We start from the raw sequence: 12,723 nt of genomic DNA on the forward strand, positions 1-12,723 counted from the left end.
CAAATAGTTAATTAGGTATGTATATTGGCAGTAGGGAAGGGGAAAAAAATATATTCTCAGGAAAACCAATGCTATTTTATTACCATTTCTTTTTAATAAAAGAGAGAGGAAAAGACTCAGGTACACATTAAAATTCAAGAGAACTCATTGAGGATTTAAAACGGAAGAAAATAAGGTTGAAAGGAAAATTAGCTGTAATACTAAAATATAAACTATGCTTTCTTACTGGTAGAACAACCCAAAACAGTTAAAAATATATTCTATATAAATTCCTCTAATTTTCTATTTCATGACTTCCTAATATCCCCCTCTCGCCACTCAGGTGGAGCTTCTTGACAGGAAATCCTTCAGGCATGTGGCCTTAGTACTACAGCATAAAATATATAGATCTTAACACCTAGTAACAATGTTTTAACCAACACACAAGTAACATCAACACCCTAAATTCACAATTATTTTGGAAAAATGATGAATCATTCTGACCAACATAATCAAATACACTATATTGGCCTACCTGTACATCACAAAAAAACAAGTGGAAAAATATCTAGGTTAACATTAGATTCAGGCTACATTTATGCTTTATTCAAGCTGGATTTTTTTTTCAGGGCGGGGTGGGGTATAAAATACAGTAATTTTACTATTGCCAAAAACCAAATGTAACACAAAAAATTTAATTATAGATTATTTTATGCACACCTTTTTCCTCCCTTTTCTACTTGCATGATTAATAAGGACCCCTCCCCCTACTTAATGCCATATTTAATTCAAAAGGACATGTTATTTTAAACAACCATCAAAATTAATTTACCTGGCTTTTGGCTGCATTCCCAATGGCTCGAGTTTTGGCTCCTAAAGATATACATGCCCTAAAAAAGAAGAAATAGTCAGATTTTTATTAAAGTTAATGATAACTCTGGAAGGAATGAAGGTAACAGGTTACGGAAAAAACAAAATAAATCTTCCTGTAGTATTTTTGTAATTTATTGTTATGCACCTGATTATAAAAATAAAAATCAACTCAAGGATTGATATAATCATTACCTATAATGAAACTAATAAACTATTTAAGCATTTTAAAAATGGCAAATCAATTTTTATTTCTAGCTAACAAACTTCCTCCCTAAAAATGACCCCCAAAATACATAATTAAAGATGAATTACGTGAGAATATCAATCTAAAAAGAATCAAGAAGAAAAAAAAGACAATCAATTATGTCATTTTCTCCTCAATCTAAACTACATGACCATATCATTTGTACTACGAATCTTTATGGTAAAGTTTATTGCTATTGCATGTAATTCTGGCTATGAAAAGCAGATTCGATGTACTACATTTTACAGACAAAAACTTCCACAGGATCCAAGAAAAAGTTTACAGTATCACAATTCTGAAAAGATCCAACACACAGTGAATGTCCACAACCTACCAAGCACTCAACTGCATATTATATAGGTCACAAAGTTGTACTATATGAAGTCTCTACTTTCAAGGACCAGTGATCTAGCACATGAGGGAAGATGGAAGATACATGTACAAATACCTAAAGCATGAGGCAGCCTGCTCTAAGAGAAACAAAACGAAGTGCCCAGGGGAATATTGAATAAAAAGTAGACCACAATCCACTGAGCTGATAGAAGACCAAAGAAGCTAAGCACCTTAAAAGACGGATAGGATTTCTTTTTCTTTTAACATGTGAAAAAATATTACTAACAAAAGTATCATAAAATATATCAAAATAAGGAATAAAGTCTTCCATAAAACTTTAACATTTACTAATACAACACAGATGATGGTAGCTAACAAGTATATGCCACTTTACAATTATTATCTCCTTTGATCCTCACAACAACCTGGGAGGTGCAGTTATTATCTCCATTTTACAGATAAGGAAACTGAAGCAAACAGAGGTCAAGTGATCTGCCCAGGGTCACACAGCTAGTAACAAAGCAGAATAAAATGACTTAACAGACAGAATAAACAAAACCAAAAAATAAAATAATAAAAAACACCCAACCCATCAGGATATAAAATATACTTGGCTCTGTGGCTCTAAGTCTAGTTTTCACTTTGTTTGCATGTGCACCCATGTGTCCAAGTTTTTCCATTTCTGCAATTTAGATTTATTTTACATCATACATCTTTCCATATTTCAGTGTATGCTAATATTTGCCTTTTTATAAATTTTTTTTTTGGTGAGGCAATTGGGGTTAAGTGACTTCCCCAGGGTCACATAGCTAATAAGTGTCAAGTGTTTGAGGCTGAATTTGAACTCAGGTCCTTCTGAATCCAGGTCCAATGCTCTATCTACTGCACCACCTAGTTACCCCTTTATGACATCATCTTCCTGAGTTCAAATCTGACCTCACTTCCTAACTATGTGACCCTGGGCAAGTCACCTAACCTTGTTTGCACTAGTTTCCTCATCTGTAAAATAAGCTAGAGAAGGAAATGGAAAGCCACTTCAGTATCTTTGACAAGATACTTGGAAAAAAAAAATGACTGAACCAATATCACAACACTTTAATCACTTGCTTGGCTAGTCCCTGATCTTTGGATATATAGATTGTTGGTGGTTTTTTTACATTAGAAACAAGGAAATCATGAATATTTTACATTTTTGATGCTCTTCTTAAGAATTAGGTCAACAGGTATCAGTCAGTTAATCAACATTTAGTAAGCACCAACTATATGCCAGGTACTGGGCTGAGTGGGAATACAAAGAAAAGGTCAAAGATAGTAGTCCCTGTTCTCAAGAAGCTCATTCAGTTTAATAGGGAAAAGTGCCCGGTTTGATGACTTTTACTGTATATTTCCAAACTGTTCTATTAAATGTTTGGACTGGTCTATGGTGTTAAGAAGCGGGAGGAGGAGAAGGCATTTCAGAAAAAGGGAAGTGTACAAAGCTGAGGTGGTGGGAATGTTTGAAGAATATTTGGGGGATACAAAGTGGTCACTGGGGCAACAGTGTGATATAAGGTTGGAAAGGTATGTTAAGGCCAGATCTGATGTTGGCTGTCATGAATGCAAACTGAGCATCTGGACATTACTCAATAAGAAATTCCAGGTTTCTGATCATGGCACTGCTCTAAAGTTACTTTCTTTTTTTTTCTTTGGGGGGGGGGGCCTCTAGAGTTTCATAACAGTACTTTAGGACGATTAATCTGGGAAGAACAAAAAGCAGTTAGGAAACCAGTGGAATAGTTTAGGTGTGAACTGGTAAGAACCAGAAAGGAAGCCGAAGTTCATTCAACTTAAACCAGGGAATACTGAGCTTTTATAAGACACAATAGGGACAAGCAAATGAGGACTGTGACACCAGGTGCAGCCAAAAGGTGGATACTACAGGGACAGAGGAAAACACAATCTGATTTCTTGTTGAAATGGGTAGAACACAATTTTTATGTAGACCATAATGTTTATGTTTGACCTCCATGGGTCTCAGAGATAAGGAAAAATTAAAATTTCCCTTACCCTCAAGTCTTCTTTCCAGTTTTCTCCCATGACAGAGGGGATGAACTATTCCTTAATTATTCCCTGTCTTCACATCAACTTTCTCACCTAAAAATCCCCAATACCCACCAGCTCTCCTTTGTGTTAGCCTCTTTCAACAACGGTTCAGCAGAAGACCCTGGCCAACCTTTGCAAAACGCTCTGGAAGACAAGATCAGTAATTATAGCCTCCCCTAATACAAGCAACTGCAGACTCCCTCTAAGCTTCCCTCAGAGTATTCCACTGGTAAAGGCAGGAGGACAGCAAACATGCTGACATCTGGTGCCATCAAAGAGGAAATGTAACATTTTCTTGAAGTTATTAAAGAAAAGTCTAAGTTCTTTATTGTTGAGATCAAAAGAAAAGTAACACCATGTATGACTGGTGTTCTAGTGGGAATAGTCACAGTGATATGACATGAATGCAAGGGGGTCTTTGGAATTACTAAAGCAGCTCATTGGATAGGTTGGTTTTTAATCTGTTTGACAGGTAAATTTTTTGCAAGAGAATCTGTTTCATTAAGTGCATAAGTGTTTTTAACCCATAAATGTCTGATAAATATCTTTTTATAACTATGTTAAAAAATATTTTTAAAAGAAAGTTGATGCATTAAAACACATTTTAAAGAGAGGTCCATGACTCCACAAAAACCATTAGGAAGCCCTGCTTCATAGAATCTCATAACTAGATGGCTTAAGACACAAAACACAAGAGAATCTTGCTCAGCTGGGAACCTGTTGGAGATGCACTAGCATGAATGTGACTTAGTTATTTCTAAAAATTCACCTGTTTGGAGGATATATATTAATGCACAATTTCTGGCTTTTCTAAATGCCATGAGTGGCTGAACACTGAGCCCCAAGTTTTTTAAAAATACAAATTATCCAAGGAAATGTTAAAAATAACAGTTACTGCGCTGGCACATTGAAACTGTAAACATCTGCATGAGAATAAAAAATAATTCTTATGCCTTGCAACACTGTATAAAAACAGAAACTGAATGTCAGGGGAAGAGGTGGTGGTTCTTAGATATTCCTCAATAACGAATTACACTTCTGAACACAATTATAATTATAATGATCTTTTATTTGATGCTAGAGAAAGTGACCAGTGGGAAGTCAACGACAGGGTATCCACTTGAAAACTGGAAAGTTCCCTTTTGTGATGGGATGGGGAAAGCTTGGATGCTAGTCATATTCCTGAGAGTCGAGAGGGATTTTTCTGAAATGATGTTCCTGACAGCTGTGGTTATCTCTGTCTCCTAGCTGGGGTCAGGAAGTAGTCATGCTCAACTGACTTTCCTGCTATAGAATTGTATCTCCTCCTTGCTTCTTAGCTATGTCTGTCCTAATGTCTGTTAGTCAATCTAAACTTTAATAGTCCCTTGATTCCTTGGTATGTCTATCCTGTTATCTGGTCATCTTTGCTTTTGCTTCTCATAGGAGAAACTTCTGATTTATCCTAAGCCCTATGCCATTTAACATCTTAAAAACAGGCATCAAATCATTCTAAAATTTCCTTTGTTCGTGGCTTTTAGCAGCTCACAGAAGAATAAAATGCCCAATGGGGAAAATTTTAGGTGTATCAAAAGCCTTTAGATCTGATAAGGAACCAGTAAAGCAGGGTTTCTTAAACTTTTTCTACTTGTGGCCCCTTTTCTCTCGAGAAAGTTTTGCCCAACCCTGGGTATATATACAGATCAAACATTCACTGCCAGAGTTTTTGCGACTCCCACATTCAGTTATACAATTCCATATGGGGTCTCATCCCACAGTTTATTAAGAAGCTTTGCCCTAGAGATCAACTAGGCTGGATCCTTTCATTTTACAGAGAGCTTTGAACTAACTATCCAAGGTCCTGCTGCTCGAAAGTAACAAAACCATAGAACCAAAGCACAGGTCCTGATTCCAAATCCAGGTAATTTTCAGGAGAGGAAAAAGAAAACATAGCAAGTTATCACAATATAATTCTTCCATGAGAACCAGCTCACTTGAAAGTCTGCTTTAGAACTTAAACACCCGAACCACTTCTACACATGCAATGGACACAAAGAGGACTCTCTGCACCCATGAACCTCCATGTTATGCTAGTTGGTATTGCAAAGTATCTAACATATTTTACAAATTATTTGACAAACCGACCTGTTGGCCATGCTTCCTTTTGTTCTCTTCTGTGCCCTTTTTCCCATTAATTTTATTTTGTTTTTAATTCCAGATTTTCTCCCTCTTCCCCCTCCATTAAGAATACAAAATGCACTACCAATATGAAGTCATGCAAACTCAATTTCCACATTCACCATGTCATGAAAAAGGAAAATAAGAAAAAAATGCTCCCACTGGCACTTGGAGTCCATTTCTACTCCCTCTGGAGGGGGCCTGCATGTTTCCTCATGTGTCCTTTGGAATTGTGGTGTGTCACTGCGTTGATCAGAGTTACTAAGTTTCTAAGTGTTGATTATCTTTACAATATTGCTGTTATTGTTCTCCTAGTTCTCACTTCACTTTGCATCAGTTTATCAAAGTCTTCCCATTTCTCTGAAACAATCCCCCTGAATCATTTCTTTTTTTTTTGCGGGGCAATGGGGGTTGAGTGACTTGCCCAGGGCCACACAACTAGTAAGTGTCAAGCTGCCCCAAATCATTTCTATTTTAAAATAGTATTTTATGGGACAGCTAGGTGACACAGTGGATAAAGCACCCACCCTGGATTCAGGAAGACCCGAGTTCAAATCCGGCCTCAGACACATGAGACTTACTAGCTGTGTAGCCCTGGGCAAGTCACTCAAGCCCCAGTGCCTCACCAAAAAAATAAAAAAATTAGTAAAAATATAGCATCCCCCCCCCAATTATATGTAAAGAGTTTTCAACATTCTTTTTTTGGGGAGGGGGGAGTGAGGCAATTGGGGTTAAGTGACTTGCCCAGGGTCACACAGCTACTAAGTGTCAAGTGTCTGAGGCCAGATTTGAACTCATATCTTCCTGAATCCAGGGCTGGTGCTCTATCCACTGCACCGCCTAGCTGCCCCCAACATTCATTTTTGTAAGATTTTGAGTTACAAATTTTTCTCCCTCCCTTCCCCCTCCCAAAGCCAGCAAGCAATCTGATATGTTATGTTAAACATATTTCCATGTTGTGGGAGAAGAATTAGAACAAAAGGGAAAAATCTTAAAGAAACAACAACAAAAGTGAAAATATACTTCCATCTGCATTCAGACTCCATAGTTCTGAGTGAGCTCTCGAACTCATGACACAATTGCTCCAAAAAACATCCAAATAATGCCAAACGACAATTCCTGGAGCAGCAAAATCCACAGAAGAATGTGCTGAGATCATTTTCCAACCAAGGACAGGTTGGAAGGTGGAAGGAGGGAGCTGTTGTGCTGAGACAAGAGTAGAGTCCAACCCCAGTCACGATGACAGAGATCCAGTCTCAGGAAGGCCTCACCAGAGGAGACCCCCAGAGCCTCTGAATCAGCTGAAGCGCCAGTGTCATCTGGAACTAAGCTCACAGTCTGGTGAGAGGGCTGAGCCCTGGGCAGGGGGGAGACTACAAGGGTCTATGCTAGTGCTGAGGCAGAACTTGGGTTTTTCATCCCAGCTGGGAACAAGGAGGTAGGCTCGAGTAGCAGTGGTCCATATGGGGGAGGGGCACAGGCTCCTTGGAGCTGACAACCACAGCACACAAAGCAAGTTGGTCTGGGGTCATCTACAGACCAGGGAACAGGTCAGGTGAGTGGAGAACCTGCTCCTCCTTAAATCATACCACCTGGGACCTCCTGAAGCTTGAGATAGTACAGCCTGGAAACAGTGCCCCACTTTAAGGAGCTAAAAGTCAAGTAAAAGAAAGGCAAGATGAAAAGACAGAGAAAGGTGAGGACCACAGAAAGCTTCTTTAGTGACAAGGAAGACCGAGGTGCACCCTCAGAGGAAGATGTCAATGTCAGGGCCCCATATCTAAAGCTTCCAAGAAAAAGATGAATTGGTCTCAGGCCATAGAGGTGCTCAAAAAGGACTTTGAAGATAAAGTTTGAGAGGTAGAGGAAAAAATGGAAAGAGAAATGAGGGCTATGCAGGAAAGACATGAGAAAAAAGCCAACATCTTGAAAAGCCAAATGGAAAAGCTCTCTGATGAAAATAATTGCCTAAGAATTAGGATGGAACAAATGGAAGCTAGTGACTTTATGAGAAACCAAGACATGATAAAACAAATCCAAATGAATAAAAAAATAGAGGGCAATGTGAAATTTCTTGGAAAAATTGCTGGCCAGGAAAATAGATCCAGGAGAGATAATTTGAAAATTATAGGTCTAACAGACTCCATAGTTCTTTTTCTGGATGTGGAGAGCATTTCCCATCATGAGTCTTTTGGAACTGTCTTGGATCACTGTATTGCTGAGAAGAACTAAGTCTATCACAGTTGATCACTACACAGTGTTATTGATACTGTGTACTATGTTCTCCTGGTTCTGCTCATTTCACTCAGCATCAGTCCACTTAAAATCTTTCCAGGTTTTTATGAAATCTGCCTGCTCATAATTTTTTTTAACAACACAGTAGTATTCCATCACAAGTACATATCACTTGTTCAACCATTCCCCAATTGATGGGTATCCCTTTAATGTCCAATTCTTTGCCACTACAAAAAGAACTGCTATAAATATTTTTTGAATGTGGGTCCTATTCCCTTTTCTATGATCTCTTTGGGATACAGACCTAGCAGTAGTATTTCTGGGTCAAAGGGTATGCATAATTTTATACCCTTTGGGGCATAATTCCAAATTACTCTCCAAAATAGTTAGATCACTTTATAAGTCCACCAACAATGTAGTAATGTCTGATTTTCCCACATCCTCTCCAACATTTATCATTTTCCTTTTTTGTCATATTAGCCAATTGGATAGGTGTGATTAAGAACATTTTTTCATCTGAATGTAGATAGCTTTAATTTCTTCATCTGAAAACTGCCTGTTCTCATCTTTTGACCATTTCTCAACTGGGGAATAACTTGTATTTTTATACATTTGAGAAATGAGGCCTTTATCAGAAACACTGGTTTAAAAATTGTTTCCCAGCTTTCTGTCTTCCTTCTAATCTTGGTTAGACTGGTTTTGTTTGTGCAAAACCCTTTTTAATGTAATCAAAAGGGCCCATTTTGCATTTCAAAATGTTCTCTATCTTATCTTTGGTCATAAATTCTTCCCATCTCCATAGATCTGACAAGTAAACTCTTCCTTTTCTAATTTGCCTATGGTACTACCCTTTATGTCTAGATCATGTATGCATTTTGACTTTACTTTGGTATACAGTGTAAAATGTTGGTCTATGCCTAGTTTCTACCATATTATTTTCTAGTGTTTCCAGCCATTTTCCTCAAATAGTGAGTTCTTATCCCGGAGGCTGGAGTCTTTGGGTTAATCAAACAGGAAATAGCTATATGTATCTAACCTATTTCACTGATCCACCACTCTATTTTTTTTTGGTGAGGCAATTGGGGTTAAGTGACTTGTCCAGGGTCACACAGCTAGTAAGTGTCAAGCGTCTGAGGCCGGATTTGAACTCAGGTACTTCTGATTCCAAGGCCGGTGCTCTATCCTCTGCGCCACCTAGCTGCCCCCACTCTATTTCTTAGACAGTACAAAATAGTTTTGATGGCTGCTGCTTTATATAATTTTAGATCTGCTACCATTAGGCCACCTTGCTTTGTATTTTTTTTTCTCATTAATTCCCTTGATATTCTTGACCTTTTGTTCTTCCAGATGAATTTTATTATTTTTTTCTAGCTCTATGAAATAATATTTTGGTAGTTTAATTGGCACGGCACTGAATAAGTATATTAATTTAGGTAGAATTATAATTTTTATTATATTAGCTCAGCCTACCCATGAGCAATTGATATTTTCCCCATGTGTTTAGATCTGATTTTATTTGTGTAAAGTGTTTTGTAGGGGGCAGCTAGGTGGCACAGTGGATAAAGCACTGGCCCTGGATTCAGGAGTACCTGAGTTCAAATCTGGCCTCAGTCACTTGACACTTACTAGCTGTGTGACCCTGGGCAAGTCACTTAACCCCCATTGCCCCCCCCCAAAATTAAAAAAGTGTTTTGTAATTGTGTTCATATAGTTCCTGGGTTTGCCTTGGCAGATAGATTCCTAAATATTTTATGTTGTCTACAAATATTTTAAATGGAATGAATAATTTCTTATAACACAACAATATTCCATCACAATCATATACCACAACTTGTCCAGCCATATCCCAATTGATGGCCATTCCCTCAGTTTCTAATTCTTTGCCACCACAAAAAGAGCTGCCACAAATATTTTCACACATATTTGTGAAAATCTCTCTGGGGTATAACACTGTCTTCTATGTACTTTTTTTTTGGGGGGGGGGTGAGGCAGTTGGGGTGAAGTGACTTGCCCAAGGTCACACAGCTAGTAAGTGTTGTGTCTGAGGCTGGCTTTGAACTCAGGTCCTCCTGACTCCAGGACCAGTGCTCTATCTATTCCGCCACCTGGCTGCCCCTTCTATGTACTTTTTTTTTTCTTTTCTTTTTTTTTAGTGAGGCAATTGGGGTTAAGTGACTTGCCCAGGGTCACACAGCTAGTAAGTGTTAAGTGTCTGAGGCCGGACTTGAACTCAGGTACTCCTGACTCCAGGGCCGGTGCTCTATCCACTGCGCCATCTAGCTGCCCCTCTATGTATTTTTAAAGTTACATTTTATTGAAAAACAAACCCATTATAGACACATATACTCAAGCAAAACAAATTCTGAAATTTTACATACCTTGCTCCCCCACATACACACACCCTAGTTCTTAATCTGAAATAAGTCTATGATGTCTCCAATTGAAGCTAAGTAGCATGTTTCATCATTAGCCATCAGGAATTGTGGTTGGTTATTATAAACTAACAGTTCCTAAAGTCTTACAAAGCTTGTTATTGTTCAGTTGTTTTCAGTCATATCCAACCCTTCATGACCTAATTTGGTACTTTCTTGGCAAAGATACTGGAATACTTTTGTCAATTCTTTCTCCTGCTCATTTTACAGATGAGAAAACCGAGGCAAACAGGGTTAAATGACTTGCCTGAGATCACAGAGCTAACTAGGGCTGAGGCTAGATTTGAACTCCTGACTACAGGCCTGGCACTCTATCCCCTGCAGCACCACCTAGTAGTCTATTTTTTTTATTTTTTATTTTTTGCAGGGCAATGAGGGTTAAGTGACTTTCCGAAGGTCACATAGCTAGTAAGTGTCAAGTGCCTGAGGCTGGATTTGAATTCGGATCCTCCTGAATCCAAGGCCAGTGCTTTATCCACTGTGCCATCTAGCTGTCCCCACCACCTAGCAGTCTAAAGCTTAACCTTCCTCATATTGTAGTTACTATATAACTTGCTCTCCTGGTTCTATTCATTTCAACTTGTAGAAGTTCATACAAACTCTCCCAAGTTTTTCTAAAACTGTCCACTTTATCACTCCTCACAGCACAATAATAATTCCAACTCTTTTGTAGATTTTAAAAAATGCTTCAATGGCCCTCCTTCTGCATCATTATGCTAACCACCCTTTGCCTAGACCCTTCCTCCACCATTAATCAAGCAAAGGTAGGGTTGGGGGAGGAGAAACCCTTGTAACCCATAAACAGTCAAGCGAAGCCAATCTATACAGTGGCTGTGTCAAAAAATGTCTCTTTCTGGACCTTGCCTCCAGTACCTCTCTGCAAAGAGATGGGCAACATGCTTCATTTTATGTCCTCTGAAGACAAATTTGGTTGTCATATTGATCAGAGGTCTGCAATCTTTCAAAATTGTTTGTAACAATGTTATCATCTCTGAATAAACTGTTATCTTGGTTCTGATCACTTCACTCTACATCTGTTCATACTCTCCTTTATTCTCTGAAATTTTCCTTTCACCATTTCTTCCATTATTATATACCACTATTTGTTCAGCCACTCCCCAATTGTCTAAGAAGCAATATAAGGCACTCCCTCATATTCTAGCTCTTTGCTTTTCTTTTTTTTCCCTCCCTTTACTTCCAGAAGAATTAGGATCAAAAAGCTTGTTTTCTGTATAGCTTATCCCATCCTTAGTAATACTGTGCCTAGTAACCTACCCGGTTTTCCTCCATGTTGAATTTGATGCATTTCCACAGCAAAAGCTTTGTGTATGTGCTTGTTCAATCCTCCTTTGTTTTGGTTCACAGTGAGATTCAAATAATGTCCACTCCCCCCACTACTCTCCTTTATGTCTTCTCAAACTCCCATTTATGAGAACTAGCAAGCATATACCTCCTAACCCCTACCCAAGCAAAATTCCTTCTTTTACCCTCCATTCTCATTCCCCACTTAAACTCAGAAAAGAAGCAATCCATCCTTCAAGTTGCTTTTCTTAAATCTTTCAATATTACTGATTTTATGATTGATATTAAGTCTCTTGAGACATTCAGGTTTTGAAAGGACACTGAATGTTACCATTACATCATCATACAGCTTTCTAAACTGCTCAAATCACTTTATCTTTCTAAGTTTCTCTGGACTCTTGGGTCTCTATTTCAAAGGTCCTGCTCAGATCTGTCTTTTCATTGTAAATGTTTGAAAGTCCTCTTTGCCATTAATGGTCATTAATGGTACACTTCTCCACCTGTAAGAGACAAATTTCCAGGTGTTGTGTGATTCTATGGTCTCAATATCTGAACTGCTGCTTTGTAGACATTTCTTTTTTTTCCCCTCTAACATTTCTGGGACTTTTCCTTTCAGGAAGTGACTCAGATTTTATTTTCATTTTGCCCTCTCTGCTCTTAATCAATAATTGGGGCGTTTTCATTTTAGACTTCCTAAAATAGAGTCCAAACTTTTTAATAGATCACAGTTATCAGAGAGTCCAATGATTCTCAAATACCCTCTTTTTTATCTGCTTTCCAGGTCCAGTTGTTCTTGCTATCTGATCTCATTTAAACCCCCCCCACACACACACATTTTGATTTTGTTCTAATTTTTTATTGCAGTCTCAAATTTGGTCTACCCTAATTTTCAGGTAGTCTATAACTTGGGTAGGGTTTACCGAGTTCTCTTCTAAGATAAAAGTTTTTTTCCCCTAAGTTCTTCCAATTTTTTTTCCTCCAGAATTTTTATTTAATTTCTTTTTTCTAGTTATTCACATAATTTTTGTTGAAATTCATTTCTCCTTCCCCTGCCCCTATTGAGCCTCTGCCTGTAATTTAACTCTT

At 38.1% G+C, this 12,723-nt stretch overlaps 1 protein-coding gene across 1 annotated transcript in view; it reads right to left on the bottom strand.

The window, feature by feature from the left end:
• The window catches only part of HSPA4L (heat shock protein family A (Hsp70) member 4 like), a 70,834-nt gene that overhangs the window by 50,154 nt on the left and 7,957 nt on the right, over positions 1–12,723 (bottom strand). Inside the window, exon 2 of the mRNA XM_043972025.1 lies at positions 812–869. Within this exon, the coding sequence (XP_043827960.1) occupies positions 812–869 (58 nt within the window). The remainder of the gene's footprint in view (positions 1–811; positions 870–12,723) is intronic.

This window comes from Dromiciops gliroides, chromosome 6, assembly GCF_019393635.1.
Source record: "Dromiciops gliroides isolate mDroGli1 chromosome 6, mDroGli1.pri, whole genome shotgun sequence".
Taxonomy (NCBI): Eukaryota; Metazoa; Chordata; class Mammalia; order Microbiotheria; family Microbiotheriidae; genus Dromiciops; species Dromiciops gliroides.